General features: G+C 43.5%; 1 protein-coding gene across 4 annotated transcripts in view; it reads right to left on the bottom strand.

Moving 5' to 3' along the window:
* The window catches only part of PLCB4 (phospholipase C beta 4), a 300,552-nt gene that overhangs the window by 63,693 nt on the left and 217,579 nt on the right, over positions 1-19,280 (bottom strand). For all 4 annotated transcript variants that reach the window (XM_081150345.1, XM_081150343.1, XM_081150344.1 and 1 more), the window contains exons 6-10: positions 13,543-13,622; positions 12,657-12,710; positions 8,406-8,487; positions 6,941-7,041; positions 6,260-6,317 (exon numbers count right to left, since the gene is read on the bottom strand). In XM_081150345.1, the coding sequence (XP_081006471.1) occupies positions 6,260-6,317; positions 6,941-7,041; positions 8,406-8,487; positions 12,657-12,710; positions 13,543-13,622 (375 nt within the window). The remainder of the gene's footprint in view (positions 1-6,259; positions 6,318-6,940; positions 7,042-8,405; positions 8,488-12,656; positions 12,711-13,542; positions 13,623-19,280) is intronic.

Here is a 19,280-nt window from a genome sequence, read left to right as displayed (position 1 = left end):
GGGTGGTACATGAGGCACCAGGAGCAGTGCTGTTCCTGCCGCCTGTGATTCTAACTTCAGAGCAAGGATGAAACAAGGTCAAATCACTAACTGACTCAGCTGCAGGCCTATGTGTGTGTGTGTGTGTGTGTGTGTGTGTGTGTCTGTCTGTCTGTCTGTCTATACCTGAAGGCAGCAGTGGGTCCATTAAATGTCCTTACTGTCCACTGTGGATTAGAGGACCGAACGCTGCTATCCTGGTCACCCACCAAATAAATAAATAAAACAGACTTCAATGGAACATGGCAGGTAAGCAGATGTGAGCGAAACCTGGTCAATAGGTAGGACTTTGACAACAACTCTTTACCCAAATATATGCACAGACTTTGGGAAAACACCATTGAAAATGTATGTAAGAAACAGCTGTTAAAAGTTCATATGGATTTTCCTTCCCCGTTTATTTTGAAGTGATAATTTGGAAAGGGGGTTACACGGAATAAATGCCTTTGGCCAACAGAAAGTTTGATGTGATTTCCTAAAACACTGTGGCCCAGCCTGGTCCGGTCCTCCCACCTCCCCACCGGGTTGAGCGTTCACTCAGAAGGAATCGATATCTTTTTTGTCAGTTTATCCCAATGAGGCATGCTTCTGCTTCCATCGAAGAAATTACGGCTTACAACAGCTCACATCCATGCGTGTGCGAGAGCGGAAACTCTTGCATTATTAACAGGCCTTGAGACCAGCAAGAACGAGAGCTTTGGGTGTGCGGGGAACCGCGAGGGGGACTGAGGGCCAGGCAGGGGAAGCCTGCGACACCCGGTTCAGGAAACGGGTGCCCTCGTGCAACTCGAGAACTCGCTCTTCCAGGAGATGACAGGCACCACCCCTCTGTTGGTTCGTTTCAAAACCAAACCAACAAACGAAGAAAAGACTCTTTCCAGGCACATTCCTTCTCCCGTCTGCCTCTGCAAATAACCTCAGGGATGAAGAGGGGTGCCGGACGAAGGGCCCTTTCTATAGGCCCACTGCAGTTACGCGCATGGCTGGCCACTGGGTTTCCCTTCCATGCTAAAATGAAGTCTTTTGATTTAAAGATATGGTCATTGGTAGATATTCTGGATTCATGGAGATGATGGGGCCAATCCATATGAATTAAAAAGTGAGAGGAAGAAGGGATTCAGTTACAGGGGAGAGAAGAGATGAGCGTTAGGGAAAGGAGGAGAGGGAATCCAGACATTCTTATGTGCTGTTTACATGCACATATGTGTGCACTCTAACAGCATTACCAATAGTGTGATCTGTGAGTGGCAGCAATGGCACCACTCTCACCTGGGAGCTTGTTAGAAATGCTAATTCTGGGGTCCCAACACAGTCCCCCCCAAATCTGATCCTCTGGCTGGGAGCCTATGAATTTGTTTTTAACAAGCCTTCCGGTTGATTTTGATGGGCTCCAAGTTAAGAAGCACCGCTTTAACATGTAAAGGTATACCTTTTAACATATTTGAATATTGTTTTTAAAAAGTACCTAAGTGGTACCAGGATAAAAGAATCCTAAATGTTGAGATATTCTCCCATTTAAACCCCTTTAAATTTCGTCCCACGGCATGATAGTCACTTGAACATCCTGCCTAGCAGAAGCAACAGCCAGGAAAACCAGGTCCTAAGACGGATGCGTCATAATCCCCTAGTCTACATTTGCAGCACATAAGCGTTAAGAAGACACAACAGGAAGTTGCAGTTGTTTTTGCATCTGCTGCACCAGAAAACAATCTTTGGCTTTCCCTAAAATGTTCGCATTTCAAAAAGGAAGCACGGTGCAATCTGGGTAATATAAAGGCAAGGAAACGAATGCTGAGACTTGCGTTAGAGTCACAAAACTATAATTTTTAAATGAAAAAAAAAGCCCACAAAACAAAAAACAGCAAAGAGAAGGCAGCTCATTTCCAGGTGATCTCAGAGTAATGAAGCTGCAGAACAGATCCCCCGGACATAAGCGGGGAGACCAACGCTTTACAGCGCCGAGGGGCGGGCCCTCGGTTTCTCAGGTGGGGCTCGGGGAAGCAGCACATCCAGGGACTCTCCCCATGATCTCCAGAGTTTTGTAAAATGAGATTCTAAACAACTTCCAAAAAATAGGCCACAGAACGTGCCCAAGTAAATGAGGAGTTCACGGGCTCCTCCCTTACTGTTCTGAGAAGAGGCACCAACAGGCTTCAATCCAGGCAGCACTGGGAGGGAGGGATGTTGACACAAATAATATTCAAAAGAGAGACAAAGGAAATAAAAGAATAATTGCCAAGGGTAGGCTTACACGTAAGACTAAATAACTCCTCTTCTCTCTTTGCCTAGCATCAGGGAATAAAGGTACATAAATGGAAAGTGTCTGGGGTCCTTCCTCACATTCCCTCAACTGAAAAATAAATAAAATTTAAAAATCAGGTTTAGGCCTAATATGATGATATAATACGCTTAATGCAGGGGGAAGGTTACCAGCAACAAGAAACTAAAGCCAATTTCTTCTTCTTATGGAGGCGTAAGATCTTTTTCTTCTTTTGCTTATTTTGATTTTCCCTCCTGCTCCCCAAGCATCTCTCAATTCTGCAGACCCTCAGTTGCTATCACCTTCTAAAAAGTCAAATAAAGGCTGAAGGCGAGCCCTGCTGGGCGTCGCTCAGCGGCTGACCATCGACCTAGGATCCAGGAGGTCACAGTTGGATTCCCGGTCGGGGCCCATGCCCGGGGTGCGGGCTCGATCCCCGGTGGGGGGCGTGCAGGAGGCAGCCGATCAATGACTCTCTCATCATTGATGTTTCTCTCTCTCTCTCTCTCCCTCTCCCCTCCTCTCTCTGAAATCAATAAAGATATATTTTTTAAAAAGGAGGAAGGTAAAACTAAAATCAATCTAGCTTCTCATTAGAAACAGGGAAACTAACAGGAGCCTGGAGATTTTAATTAGTGCTGCCACATCCACAGGGCTGAGATAACAGTGTCTGACCCTGGGCGGCTCATACTAAGTGCCACCCCCGCTCTCCTTGATGCTAGTTTGATATTTTCATAATATAGGCAAAGAAAGTCTCCCTCAGGCTACTGAAAGGGAACAAGAAACAGCTGTGGCAAAATTTTAGCTCTGAGTGGTGGGTTTCCATAACGAAGTTCACCATGGCCAGCGACAGAAGGTACCTGCTGCCCTCACATTATCCCCCCTTACGCCAGGCATTCAAAGGGGGGCCCCGTGACTCACTAGGACATGCCTCACAAAATTCACCTGCCGGCAAATCCCCTGGGAATCTTGTTAAATGCGGATTCCAACTGGCACAACTGGGTGGGACCCAAGATTCTGCATTTCTAACAAGCTCCCGGAGGACACCTATGCTGCATCCAGGGACCACACTTTGGGGAGCAGTAAACAAAGAGGTACTGAGAAGGCGGCGAGGAGCACGTCTAAAGCTATTGGGGAAAAGCTAGTAAGTGTTGAACGGCACGGAGAGGCAAAAGGTGGTACAAGCCCTACATGGCAACCAAGGCAGTAAATGGTCGACCGTCTCTCCTCCTCTCCTTCCAGTTTCCTGGAGATACACATTAATACACTAACAGAAAATTTCATAAAGAGTAAAGAGATTTACAAGCTGGAGGGTGGTGAGAGGCAGGATGGCTTTTCTAACAAAACAGAACTTTCCCCCTTGTTCTAACTGGTTAATGCTGGTGTACACGTCTATTGATTTTTGCTTTCTTGACCATGTCTCTGGTTACCTTTCTAAACTCTCTTATTTATTCAACGAGTTTTTCAGTTGATAGTTTGTAATACTCAGGATATACAATCATCGTCAGCAAAGAGCGAGAGTAGAACCTTGTTTTTTTGTGTCATGGGACTCATTTATTTTTCTTTGTCTTATCTCATGATCCCGGCTTCTACTAAACGTTGAATTCTGGCTTGTTGAGACTGTGGCTAAGGTATTTTGAAAATACTTAGGTCTAAGCTTTTGGACTCAGAGACGCCTGCTGCCTTCTGGAGTGAACCCTGTCTCCTTTCAGTATGGGTTTCGAAGGCGATCTGCCTAAAGCATGCTTTGATTTTGGAGAGATGAGAGACAATGGTAGGACTCAAAGGACAGAGTGCAAGGAGCTGGCAGAACATTCCCTAAGTTTGGCAAAGCTTCTTCAAGGAGACATTCAGATGTTTGTCTAGTTCTTCCAGTTGAGTCACTAGGATAGAAAAGGCAGAGATTCAGGGTGGACACCGATTAAAAATAAAGTCTATACGCTTTCCTACACTGTCTTGTAGTCTCTGTGACCTTAAGAAATCAATATAGAATCACACTGATTCCATCAGTCCCACCCCCAAATTAAAGGTGCTTCCTTACTGTTAATGAGAAGCCAAACAGAAGGAAACATAAACGACAAATGAGAGCTACTGGCCACTGCAATAGTGATGGATAAAAGCTTACCAAATAACAGGTATTTAAGAAAGAATTTGGATGGCAGAGCAAGAAAGTAGGGGTGATCATATCTTTTAAAGGTTAAATGTTATGTCCTTAGATTTATAAGAATGACAAGAGTGATTACTGGGTAGGCCTACAAAAACAACCCATAAAAGGAAAGGCATGAAATACAGGGACCCACGGATGAAGCACCTATCCTCAGACTTCAGAACTGTCCCTTCAGTGGCCGAGTGAAGTGCAAATTGTAATATACGGCTGGGTGCTAGCTTTACCCCCATGCCCACAAGACGTGTTTTGTTAGGAAGTGCCAAATGGATGACGTGGTGGATTTTCTACTCTTCACTAAAGTGTCTTTCCTCTTTAGTAGAAGGCAAGCTTCCTGCCCATCTCACCAACATTTAAGATGATCGAACACTCAAAGTGCCCTGAAGAAGCTGAGGGAAATAGAACAATAATTTTCTTTTCTTTAAAGCAGAGGGGGGAGAAGGGGTTAAGGAAAACAAAGGAAAGCAATTTGACTTCTGAGCAACAGTGGCATAAGAGTGTGGATAATATCTGGGTAAAGGTTCTGAACATGGTATTCACATGGGAAAAACCAGTGGAGTGCAAAAACCTAAACTGTTTTCGAGTGAAATAAACATCGTATTGCATTGAAAGGCTTATTGGGAAGTGGGCGTCTCTGCTCATCTATGGAGGACCTTCTCCTTCCCGCATCGGTGCTTTCAGGCTCTGGTGACCGTAACTTCTAACGTGCAATCCCATAAATTGGAAGTCACTGAGCCCTGGCAGGGACAATGAGGCCCTTTTGCAGAGACGTGATTTCTCTCTACACACTGGCGAATCACAGTCTGCCTGTTGTCTTCTCTGAGGCAATACCTCACGGCTGGCATGATATTGTCTTTTCTAACGTTTTCTCTTTATATGGTGTAATGGTTAACATAAATTGTTTTGAAACAAAAATATACTGTCCATTTCTCACTGAAACTCTTCTTATTAAAGCGTTCGGGGGAGAGTGAATTTTCTTTTTTTGGATTTAACAAGAGCTTCAGTGGGTTTCTCTGAATAGGACCTACTTTTATTGGTCCGTGTAAAGAAAAAAAGAAGTTAATTTGAGTTAGAATAAAAGCTGCAACCTTTACTTGTCCTAAAATATATTTTTTTATTCTGCCCAAGCAGATGCTGTCAACCAGTTTTGGTTGTTAAGTGAATCATGTTCTAAACTTAGCTCTGAGAATGTTATAAAAATAAAAAGTAAAAATTTAACTTGCAATCCAGTTGACCTAATATGTACTATATTTTCACCCAGGAAATATAATTGTGCCTCTAGTCAAAATATTCTATTTGAATCTACGCATTTTTCTTACATGCAATCCATTAAAAGACAAAAATAAAGCTTTCCAGTCCATGCAAAGATATGAGAAAAAGTTAGCAACGGAGAATCCAACTATATAGTGTGGTAAGTTCAACCCATTCTCTTTCTATTTAATGAGATCAATAGGAAAAACAAAAAACCATAAGTACCTTAAATATCATCTTGCAAAAAACACAGACACATTTAATTAAATAAATATATCATAAAAAATTTGCACGCACACACAGAACCAGAGCTACACATCACAGCAAGAAACCAACAAAAAAGCAGTGTGCAAAGCCAACGTGAGGGGAGTGGGCGGACACACGAGGGCAGCGGCTGATTTTTGCACCTGGTAAAGCCACCATGGAAAGATCAGCAGGTCAAAGCGAAGCGAATGAGGGCGTATGACACGGGCATGCAACGAGGGGGCTGGAGGGGGCAAGCACTGCACACAGACCATATGGAGTTAATGTATGAAAAAGCTTACTTCATTTAGAAAGCTCACTAATTGGTCTACCGTTAAATAATCAGTTTTGTCTCCATTGCTGAAAAGAAATTTATTAGAAAAAGTAAGTTTTTGTATTTGATGCTACAGCAGGTACGATTTACATGTTGACATTTGTTGATGATAATTCTAAACTTATTGTCTAACCCTGAAGTAGTGGTGCATTCTTATTAAAATGGACAGGGACCGTAAGAAAAAAACAACCACCCAACAACAATGGAAAGAAAACACTCCCACTAGCTCACAGATCATTCTTCTTTAGCATTATCCAAAGACATTATTTAAAAAACAACATGTAAGTCATCCATCTGAGATAACTGGAATGAATGAACTTTTCAACAACATAACAACATTCCAAATTGAATCTAGTTAGTTCACGTAACGGGTTAATACCTAAAGGAGCAGGTTAAAATTGTAGGTAGTTAGTAAAGCCAATGCAAAGGGGGAAAAAGTTCCAGGTGCTGCCACCAACTTACGTAAAATCTTTTCAAAAAATCAGTGAACTTTTACACAGATAAACTTAGGGGTGAAAATGTAACCCTGACTAGATATTCCTAGGTACTATCAACATACTATAATAAACTATTATGACAATTAAACTTGTAAAAATCTACACGAACAAGGACAGCACTGACAGGACACTTTCTCCTAAATGGAACTTACATTTTTTTGAAAAGATCCTCTATATCTGTCCGAGGACAAATCTTTTGTGTCAGTTCATAGAACTTTTCGTAAGTAAATGCCGCAGGCTCAATTTCATCATTCTGCAAAAGAAGACGGTGGGTCACAAATCAGGGAACATGTTCTCCTTGGAGGGAAAGAATCGACAGGGTCACAAAGCAAAGAGAGGAGCGCTTGGGATCCCGGGGCCTCCACCTCTGACTGTCGCTGGCAGAAGCCAGAGGCCAGCCTCCAGCCTCCAGCCCCCAGCCTCCAGCCTCGGCCAGGCCAGCCCTCAGGACACGGCACGTGGACGTGAGCGGTTCCAGTTACCACGCAGCCAGCCGTGGTGTGTGTGGCAAACCTCAGCTACAGCAAACACCCCGCAGAGCAAATAAAAAGCAACATTTCCTTCTTCCCTCCCTGAGGGGCTAAAACAGGTGCCTGCCCCGAGGATGCTCAATACGCCCAGTCCCAAGTTTACTCACACGTATGCTGTGAATTTTCACGAGGCCACATAAAGGGGCCCGGGACAACGCTATGAGAATTTACTTTTCATACTGAAATTTATAGTCCAAATAGGATTTGCTAAAGCAGTAAGAGGCTTAAATCTTTCTTGCAGTCGATAGATTTATTTCAGTTATTTTAAATCCAAAGGGCCATGAACACAAATGGTTAGTGGGGAAGAGGCGCTTCATAAAACACAGCCCAGCGTCTTGAAGAACTGAATTTATGAGTCAATCATTCATGCTGACACTGTGCTTGGTTGAGGCAATGCTGATGGCCTTCTCTAAAATAAGCTTTCTATAAACTGTGCAAAAGAGTCATTTCCTTTCCTTAATAAAGTTGACAAAAACACTTTGAAGTGTACTATCTGAATTTGAAAACACTGAGGTTAAAAATGCCCAGCAAACAAAAGCAAAGATGGAAAATGAAAAGTAACTACTACATGGACTGAGTCTAATTCTCAGTCTAACTGAGATTGGTTTAATATACATAATCTGCTTATTGCATACGAGGATATAGTTAAGGGAAATGGTTTTAGAAATACATTATTAAATAAGCCAATACCTTATGCTAAGTGAAATAAGTCAGAGAAAGACAAATACCTTATCATTTCACTTGTGTGTGGAATCTAACAAACAAAATGAACAATAAAACAGAAACAAACTCACACAGAACAAACTGATGGTTTCCAAAGGGGAGGGGCTTGGGGGGCTGGGTGGAAGTGGGGAAGAGATTCAGAGGCACAAATTGGTGGCTACAGATTAGTCAAGGGGATGCAAAGCACAGCACAGGGAACAGAGTCAGTAATATTGCAATAAGGGTGTACAGTGTCAGGTGGGAACTGGACTTACCGGGGTGACCACCTCGTAAGTTATACAAATGTCTCACCACTAGGCTGTACACCCAAAATATAATATTGAATGGCAAGTGTGACTGAAAAATAAAATAAATTAATGAATACCTTTCCACTGGGAAGACCTAACTCCTTGAGTGCTTGAAAGATCACCTTCTCTGTTTTCCCCGATGCAAAGGTTCTAGTAATACTAGGGCAGAAAAGAAAGAAAACAACCTCAAGTCAGTGTTAATTCTGTTTTCTCTGATGCAAAGCTCCAAGTAAGGCTAGGGATGGTGGGATGGAGGGAGAGGGAGAGAAAAGGGCTCCTCAGTTCCAGGTGTTTCACTCCCAGACTGGCTCCCGCGGTGCCCACGGCTGCCAGCTGGTTGCGAGAGAGGCAACTTGATCGTACGAAGGGCCCACCCCCTGGGCGCCTGTGAGCACCACAGGCTCTGGGGGATGCGTACCTTTGGACACAACCATGGTAACTTCTGATGCTACCAAATTACGTTCTCAGGGAAAGGGAATGCGGCAGAGGGACACTAGCTGCAGACAAACACCTCATGGGTTTGGGGAAAATAAGGGGGCCCCTTAGAACGCAGGCCCTGCCTGTGAACACCCTCGCTCGGGTGTCACACCTACCGCAGCTGACACGCACTATCAGATGTATTTTGTTCATTCGTTTGTTTTCTGAGCTAAGTACCCTTGAGCTACTTACTCCGAAATGTCAGCTGCCTCAAGGATTGTGGAGTTTGTTATGAAAGTGATAAGATGTGGGGGAGAGGGGAGGCAGGGGAACAATCATTTTGTGTTTTAACAGAATCTTGGCACTGCCCCTAGACATGGTGTTTTGAATTATGGTGCAGCCTTTTAACTAGTATGGTGTGAATAAAGTCTAGTAAAATGGACACCCCCTCAGTGAGCCTATTTCCTAATGACGATACAAGTAGAAAAAAAGGGACTCCCTAGGATCAATACATTGGTGACCCTCAGAATGAATGCTATTGAGGAGAAAACTCGGTACCCTGGAATCCCTACCTGGCTCTGAGCCACACCTTAACTACCCAAAGGAGCCTTCATTCACTCCCTGATTGCTAACTTGTCACCAAAGTAACTTTAACTGCAAATCAGAAACCCAGCTAGAGCGTACTGTCATCTGGGAAGCTTGGCTTTAGAATGCCCCCCTGTGAGCCCAGAAGAATCTGTAACAGCGCCTCCCTAGTCCCGACCCTGCCATGCTCTCCACCGGTCCCATTAAGCAGAGGGCAAGCTCCAAACGTAGGCACTGATGGCATTAATCTTGATGAGTGGGAGGAAGCACCACTTGAGCTGCAGAGTACAACTCCCCAAAATAGACTGGGAAGAACTGACTTTAAGTAAATGAATGGTTGCCCGTTCATTCAAAGCTTTATTGTTTCATACTTGGTCCAAGAACACTCCAAGAGATATATGTTTAAGAGAGCTTAAGTGGCACCCAGTCCTGTTAGAGTCCTGGTTAAGTTCCACGTTCCAGGGGACCTTACAGGTGACTAAGACGCCAATGATCCTAGAAACTAAGGGAGTCTCACTTTTTGCTTGCCCTCAAAAGGTCCACAATCTACCCAATGGTTTAATACCACCTTCTGAAACAGTCGGGGGGGGTGCCTCGTGAAGTGAAGCCCTAGCAGAACCAGACCTTCCTAGTGGGCAGGCTGGGCCTTTGGGACATGGGTGGATTATGTAGCCATTGGGCTGCCATGACCACACCTGAGTTCTCAGCCTTCTTTAACAAAACTGTCCCCTTCCAGATTTCCTCTGGCCAAAGCCCACAGCTAGTGTCTAGCTCCCATTTCCCAACGCTCCAGTCATCGCTTCCAACTCCAGGTTATAAGGAATGGGAGATGGCAAATGAAAGAGTGACTCATCCAAAGCTTTGGTCTGAGTGGGAAGATAAACTGAGTGAGTTTGTAAGTTTGACAGAAAGGCAGACTGCATGAGATTATGTACACAGAAAGAAAAGAGAGAGATAAAGGGTAAGGCTTTCTCCATTCACCATCTCTGAAACTTCCTGGCTATTACATTTTGATTAATGCTAAAGAGCAGGGGCCATTCCCAAGCTACGTAGTGGCTATGAAGTCAGCTCCCCATAACATGGTGCACACATACTAATCTACTAATAGTTTCCATTTTAAAAACTGCAGAATGATAGTGATGAAACGACATTTTAAAAGTGTTTACTTTTCATATCCATTAAAAAATTCAGAACAATTTCCACCTAGCCCTTGGCAGCTCATCCACCAGGAGATTTATCCGCCTTTTTCTGGCGTGGTATCAATTCTCCATCAACTCCAACAAACTGCCCCCGAATCACAGATGTCTCGTGTCAAACACCTGTTAATACTGGCAGGCAGCAAAGGGTTCATGTCCAAGAGAGCTACAGAAGATGACAAAATATCTAGGCAGTTTCTACTAAAAAGGCAATAATTTTGTATGTGAACATACTAGATAAAGATCTTTGGAATCAGAAAAAGCTTCCAAGATTATATAAGAGCGATGAGTGATAGGATACGTGCAAACGAAGCCAGAACTGCAAGTTACAAGTGCTCTGATCACAATGCATGTGTTTTATACTCTGTCCATTTCCTGAACCTTACCTGGGAAGGGAATGCAGGAGAGTAAGATATGTAAAAACCGATCCACCTTACGTTTTTTTTCTTTACAGTGCCATCTGTGTTCTCTAAGTTTGGACTTACTACTTCCACACGGATTTTAAGTAAAAATGCTCTACATATTTGCAAGTAGCTGTTGGATGCTGGGATGTATTAAAATAATTATCCTGCTATTGCTCAACAGAACAAAGAGTTTCAAGTAAAAAAAGGGTCGGTGTACAGTGTCTTTGCCAACAACAATCAGTCAAGGATGCTCGCTGGGCTTTTTATAAACAGTAAAGGAGGCATCATTTTATGCTAGTAAATTATTAAATAAAAGGCAGAGGGTCCTATATACAGATCTGTAGAGACCACAACAAATGTTAAGGCATATAAGCCTGTAAACCCTCAATAAAAGGTTAAGTATTCTTTTCATTTTCTCATTGGTATTTCAGTTGTGTCACATGGATACTTTAGTTCATGACTATTATAATACATGAAATTAAGAAAAACGATGACTTCCAGGACAATTCTGTTAAATCTGAAAGGAATACGTTGAGGGACTTTGAAGATACTCTCACAGGGATGCAGAATGGAGGCTTCAGAGCAGAACCAAGTGGCGGGGCAGAGAGGAAGGCCTGGAAGAGTCAGAAATGGCCGAGTGTGGTCAGCACGCCCCTGCTGAAGTGTGTCTAACTCAAATGCTGTGCCGGTGGTGACTCCCCTGTAATTCTGGGTTTTATTTGGTTATTTGTTTGTTGGTTAGCTTCTTTGCTAAAGTGGTGTCCAGAAAAGAAGTCTATATAAACCTGAGTCCGGCAATTCCTAGAAGAGCAGGTTGATATCTGGGGAACCCGTTTTTGATTAAGGTTGAGGGCTTAGGTTCATGAATCCAAACACACTCCTGGCCTCATGTGCACAGCAGATGCTCTGGGGGCCAGTCCAACTCTTGGAATTTCCATGAAGTGCTTACACAAACACCAACCAAAACGATACTCAAGACTTTGATAGAGAATTTCCATCCCTACCATTGTAGGAGCTTCCAACTGTGCCCACAAACTATTAGCAAACACTAAGACCTGAAAGGGGGGGAAAGCAGGAAAATGGAAAATGTGGGGACTGGGGCCAACACGTCGGCATTAAAGAACACATGGGGAGGAGGCAGCTGGGTCACATTCTCACTCCTGATTTCCTGTGTCCCGTTACCTTGGGCAAGGTGAGGGGTCAACAACTCTGAAGAGTGTGTGACAGTCTATCTAGAGAGCAAGTGGCAAGACGACAGAGGTGCCCACCTGCCCTGGGCAGCAGAGGGCCAGCAAAGCCTAGAATGAGAGGCTGTCCTGAGGCATCACCCTTCCTGAGACATAATCCGTACACTCCCACTGCAGGTGCACAATCAAAACTGCTTTAATTTTTGCCAATGGTTGCTGAGGGCACACAGGTAAAAGTCACTGAAATCTTAAAAACCCACCTATTTGAAGATTTTTAAAAATAATGTTTCATTTTCAGATGTTCTTTAACTTATCAAAGTACAGTAGATGCTGCCATCTATTCTGAGGAAAAATGCCACTTTTTGTCCGTAAGTAATTTTTACAAACTGAACATGGTGTTTGCTGACCTGAGTCAAGCTCAGCCTCCAGGGTTTTTTGAGTGGAAGTAGCTAACAGGGACTTGAGGAGGCCTTCTCTCTGCGCTGCTGTGACGAGGGCAGACACGGGGTACGAAGAACATGCAGAAATGAGAGACTTACCTCCGCACTGGGATTTTACCATTTGTGTTGGTCATAAAGGCCAATTTCATCCAGCTGGAAGACAATAGGACAACACTGTCTTACTGTTTTTAGGAGGAACAGCTTCAATCAGGATAAAAACACTTTACAAGATCGTTTATTCAAACAAAGAACACTTAGTCTGAAAACCAGAGACACTCATGCACTGTGCCATGGATTTACAGTTGTCGATTTAGCAAATAAACATACGGGACTGTCAGTTAAATGTGAATTTCAGATACACAACGAATAGTTTTTCACGGTAAGTATTGTCCAGATATGCACAGGACATACTTAAACTTAGAAAGTTATTTGTTAAAATCTACCACTTAGTACCCCTCTGAAGTTTGGATACAGTGAGTTGGGGTAAGGCCTGCTTTCTTGACCCCTGATTGTGTGCTACCCAGTCCTTGGGCTCAGTGCTCTCTTTTTCACCCCAGCTATGGGTGCTCTGGCGGCTGCTTCTCTTGGCCACACTCCCCAATTCTCAGTCTCATGCAACAGAGGCCCCAGCTACAGCAGCACCCAGTGATGGCCCCAGGCTCGGGGAGCTGTGTCAGCAGACTCGTTCTGGGGACACAGAAGCTGGTGCCCACAACGCAGAGGACACTCGGGGGCTGAGGTTCCAGCATCTTTCTGCCATCAACCATTCCTTTCACATAGTTCTGGGGGTGTGGGCTTATCAGGAATGCCCTGCCGGGTGGCATGAAGGGTATAGGTGGGTGTTGGTCAACTTGCTCTCCAAGGTCAGGAGCACGGAGGGGCAGGCGAGCAGGACAGTGCCTGGCCACATACTAAGCCTCCCTTTCTACTCTGACCCTTTGCTTGATAACAGCCAAGAACCAAGGGTGAGGCAAACGAAACTCACTGTTTCTTGAGGCAGGTCATCGGACTGACGTTGTTGGCCCTGAAGTTGTGTATGATTGATCTCAGGCCGTCTACCCATTGCTGAAAGAAAAGAAAAAGTGTTCGTGGTGAGAAAATCTGCGGGAGTTAAGCATGGTTTTGATCAGATAGCCTGAATCCGTTTTGTGTAGTAATAACATAAACTCTGATCCCCTTCCTGCTACACAGCCATCTTCATTTTGCATGCTCGTTTTTTATTCTTTTAAAAAAAATGTTTATTTATTGATTTTTAGAGAGAGAGGGAGGGAGAGAAAAAGAGAGAGAGAAGCATCTATTTGTTGTCTCACTTATTTTTAATGCATTCATTGGTTGATTCTTGTATGTGTCCTGATCGGGGGTCGAACCCACAACACTGGTGTATTGGGAGGATGCTCTAACCAACTGAGCTACGTGGCCAGGATCTGCTCATTTTTTATTCTTTAATAAACAGCTTTCACTCTTTCCATGAAGATAAATGTGGCATCCAGAGTGTCATTAAACACTGGGTTGTCACGCAGGAATGCTGCCCACTGATTGACTTGCTAAGCCTTCTATTTGCAGTAGGTTTGAATATAAGCCGCTTTTCAATCACTGGCAATCTTAACAATTTCTATAAGCAATTGCACAAAACAAGATGACATATTTAGAATTCCCATTCTAGATGATGAATACTTTAGGGGCCCATCAATTTTATTGTGTGGTAGTATTTCATTCTAAGAGTTTGTTACATATCTTACTGTCCGTTATTTTCCAGCAAAGCCTTAAAAAGTAAGCCATGCGCTGATTGCCCGGGTACCCACAGGAGGCAGCGATGTGCTTACATAATTTCTGTCTAAGGGCTTGAACCTCAGCTTTAGTTCATAACATCATCATGGATCTACAGGGAAAAGTAAAGGAAGATTGTACATGGCAGTGAGGGAATTTGGGCCTCCAGAGGACATTTTAATAGAAAAGGCTGGCCTGCGAATTAAGGCCAACTCTGTCCTTGGGTCCAATAACTGTGCTAAGGAATGCCAAACCAAGATGCTAAAATACAGAAGCACACTCTTGGCAAAGGGCTTTGTACAAAACTAACACTGGAGGTTACAAGAGAACTTGGCCCCCCACCCAAGCTGGTCCCTTATCTTTAGAGTCTGACTGCTAAAGCTTGTGCTGGGAAGGAAAAGTATTTTGGCATAGATAGTAATATGGGTGTACATTCCACCTGCACTCTCCAGTGTGGTCGCCACTAGCCACGTGTGGCTGTATACATTTGAACTGAAAAAAAGAAAATTCAGTGCCTCCGTGGCACTAGTCCCATTTCAAGCGCTCAATGGCCAACACCGGGCTAGTGTCTGCCATACTGGACGGTGCAAGTCCAGAACATTCCAATACACAGAAGGTTCTATTGGACAGCACTGCACGTTTTGACATGGTCAAGTGACTTAGTCACTGCGAGGGCCAGAAGCAATGACTGAGTTCTACAAGTGTGTGTGGTTTTAATTGTGGTAATATATATAACATAAATTTTATCATTTTGACCGTTTTTTAAGTGAACAATTCAGTGGCTTTAGTGATATACACTGTCGGGCAACCATCCCCACCTTCTATCTGCAGATCCCTTTTCATCCTGAAAAACTGAAACTCTGAACCTCTGCACCCACTAAACCGCAACTCCCATTTTCTTCTTCCCCTAGTCACTGGTCACCACCATTCTACTTTCCGTCTCTATGAATTTGCCTCATGTAAGTGGAGTCATAGTATCTGTCTTTTCGGGACAGGCTTATCTCACTTAGCATAATGTCCCCAAGGTTCACCCATGTGGCATGTGCCAGAATGTCCTTCCTTTCAAAGGCGGAGTGATATTCCACCGTATGTCTATACCACCTTTTGGCTTATGCACTCCTCTGCCAGGCACGTGGGTTGCTTCCACCTGCTGGCCATTGCCAATCATGCTGCTGTGACTGTGAACACACGTGTGCCCGTATCTCTTCAAGCTCTTGCTTTCAATTCTTTTGGGTGTACACCCAGAAATGGACTTGCTGGATCACATGGCACCTCTGTGTTTAATCTTTGGGTGGATCACCATACCGTTTTCCGCGGTGGCCATACCATTCTACGATGCCACCAACGGTGCCCAAGGGTTCCAATTTCCCCACATCCTCACTGACACTGGTAATTCTGTTCTTATTTTTGTGATAGCAGCTATCCCACTAGATGTGAATCTGAGTTTTTGCTTTTCTCTTCGTGCTCCAATCAGACCCAACAGCTTTCTGTTGGAGGACTTAAGAGCTGTAAGAGGTAAATTTCCTTTCACGACTAGAAAAGGCCATTTTCTGAGGGCTGCAAATAGCACTGAAAGCCTCAGCAAGCATAAGTGAAGTCAGGCTTCTGAGGGAGGAGGGAGAGATGAAATAGGAGCATTAAAGAAATGCTCAATTATTTTCATCATCAGACTTCACTTCCTCTGTCAGGCTAAATATGGGACTCTAACTCCCCGGGGACTATCAAGTATCCTGTTATTGGCCTAACAAACCACAGGCTCATACAGCGTTTCCCAAGAGGAGACAGGAAAAGCACAAATAATTCGTTTGGCATTAACTGGGAAGAATTTTCTTAACCTGAAGGCTTGGTATGTGTTCCAAAACACAAAACAAAGTCCATGGTTTCCTAGGACAGAAAAGTGGACAATTTCTGAGACTGTTTTTTCTGATTGTTCTGAGTTGTTTCTAGAAATAGACTGCAGAGATGCTAGGCTTTGAGGAGGCTTCAACAACTTCCATCTGTCTTCTGAGAATACGGTGCTGGTGAAGACTCTTGTTTATTGTGATGGGAAGGTCCCTGGGAGTGACCTTAGGGGTCACTGCTCCCGTGGGAGCACTCAGGCTTCCCTTAGTAGGAAATGCCACGGGAATCCTCACAGGTCCTGTGCCCTGGGAGGGTGGTTGCTGCTTCCTTCTCTTTGTGATGATGAACTTGAGGGATGTCAAGGGCCTGGGCCAAGGTCACAGAGCTGCTAGCTCAGGGCCCAGGGGCAATAAGAATGCTGTAGTTTGCCCTTCACATTGGGGATATTTTCACTCAATGGTCTTCACATCTCCCTCCATGATGGGTAGTGTGTGTGTGGGGGGGGTGTCCTTTCAGACCTTCCCTTCTATTATCTTTCAGGTAATGCACACTTAGCATAATAAGGCCAAATGGCCGTAGAAAATACGGTAATCATTTTGCTTTGTTTTGTTTTTTACATAAAAGAGATGAAATGCCAGCAGGTGTCAGTAGAGCCTGAGAATTTAGTTGGAAACTTGTGCCAGAAGTAAACTAGATGCAAATCTACTTCTTTGAATGTTCCCAGTTTAACAGAAGAATTAAAAAAGTGACTTAAATACACTGGCTCCACGGTGACACACTCATAATAAGGCTCATACGAACCCTCTGGTTCTGCATCCTGAGTGCGCACACGCAGCCTGGATCCTGGGGACCAGCCCACAGGAACGACTCAGGTCAGGTGTCCCAACCGGCAGGTCCACACACTTGTAATTGTTACTGATCCCTCATTTTAATCTGTTCCAATTTTGTTTAAATTAACTTAATGCTTACTTCAGCCCTTCTAAGGAGATGAACAAAAAGGTCCTTCAAAGGACTCGTGAGGGCTTGTGCTGGGTCACTTGGGTGTAAATGAGGAAGAGCAACTGGGATAATTCTCTCCTGGGGACTCTGGTCTCTCCTCTTGGGCTCCTTAAACTTACTTTCATCATTTTCCAGGCAAACGCCTGCGCCTCAGACTTACCCAGGTCCTCTGCCCTCAGAACAGCAGGACTACCCTAGACAAAAATAATCCCCTTCCTATTAAAAAAATGTATATAGAGAGATATAACAAAACTAAACTGAAAAACATGAATTTACACAGAGCATCTATCTCACTTTTTTCCTTAAAAACATTTTTTTTTTAGTTTTTTTAAGGTTATAAAAGCAATATTTAAATCTCTTTATAGAAAAATGTAAAGCAAAAAAGCATAAGCAAAAAGCAAACATCATACCAAATCCCACTGCAGCAAGTCCTCACTTAACACCTTGCTGACCGGACATGAGATAAACGAGCTATGTAATTTTAAACACCTTGCTGACCCGTGACGATGGAAAACAGCCAGCCGCATGGGTGAGTTCTGGCTCGAAATAGCCGGTTCTGTGACTTTAAGTAAAATGATGCCCAGTGAAGCCAGTTTTACCACTGGCTAATTGATATAAACAAGAGTTACGTCCATATGGCATCTCATCAACATTATAACACGACAATATTGAACGAAATGTCCTGTTATTCAAGGCCCTGCTGTACTGATATTAAGAGATACTCCACTGGCAACATTTTGCTATTTGTCCTTCTAGCTTTTTTCTATGTACAGAGATTTGTCCTTTTTAAAATAACTATTTTTATCATTATGATACAGTCAGCAACACTTCAACTCTATCTTATCTCTAGATTTTGTTCCAGAAGCATTCTTTTCAGTCTTTAGTTTAAAAAGCATATTGTCAAAGCAAAAATAACACAGACCCCGTGACTCTCTCCAAGTCTGCTAGGTCATTTTCTCTAGAGGGAAAACTCAGTAGCACCCTTCCTGACCTTTTAGTGTCCAGCTCTTTGTTTTCAGTGTCAGAGTCTTAACTAAGTGCTCAAAAGTTAACTAGAGACTTGCTGCTTAAGGGATCCACAGCATCAGAATCACCTGGGAATTATTAAAATGCCAATTATCAGGCTCCACCTATTAAATCTGTCTCTAGGGCCTGAAACAGAAATCTGTGTTTAAATGAACTTTCCAAGTGATTCTTTTGCAGACTTGCTAAGAGCACAGTTCTCAATTCATGTCACTCAAAGGGGTGGCTCCTAGATCAATGGCATCAATATCACCCAGTAGCAGTTGAAATGCAGAATCTCAGGTCTCATCCCAGACCCTCTGGATCAGAATGTGCATTTAATAAGGTCACCGGTGACTCATGTGCACATTCCGTTTGAGAAGCATTGGTCTAGGAGAGGAAGTCCCTCCAACTCGGAGCATCTTCTTCCACTGCCCACCTGGGAGGATCCAGGTCTGGTTTGTAAGGACGGTGAAGGCTTCCTACAGTGCCTTCAGTTGGAATATGCAACTTCTAGCAAGAACCCACAATTCCTGATTTGCTCTTTGCTTTGCCATATCCCTCCCACCTAGGCTGAACAAATCTTCATTCACTAGAATAGAAATTCTGACCTGCACATTTAGGGGACTGAAGTTCAATTGCTTTTATTTGGAAACGAGAGGAGGCAAGATACTGCAGGTGGTGCCTCTCACGTTCCGTCTGAGCTGTGAAAATAATGAATGGATGGGGCCATCTGCAATATTTAGAACATGGGAACTTTTTGGTACCTAGAACTCATAAACCTTGATTCATGCAAGGTTATTTTTGTTTTGTTTTTATTTTGTTTAAGTAAGTGTGGGTAAGAAAAAGTCAGGACATACTTCAATTAGCTATCCTTAAGGTGCCTAACTGCTCTAACAATTAATTAGTTTTCATCTGTGCAAACAACATAAGCCAGGAATTTATATAATTTGAAATACAGCCTTTGATCCCTTTGAATTGAGTTCTGGTAAGACTGAAGGGCTTCAAGAAGGGAAATAAGACCTATTTCCAAGCACTTGGGACAAACTATGAAACTTTCAAGTAAGATTTCCAGTGTCTACCATTGCAATAAGACAAGATTCTTTATAAATT

Source organism: Miniopterus schreibersii (genome assembly GCF_964146895.1).
Source record: "Miniopterus schreibersii genome assembly, chromosome: 10".
NCBI classification, from domain to species: Eukaryota; Metazoa; Chordata; class Mammalia; order Chiroptera; family Miniopteridae; genus Miniopterus; species Miniopterus schreibersii.
This window is presented reverse-complemented; position numbering and strand designations above follow the sequence as displayed.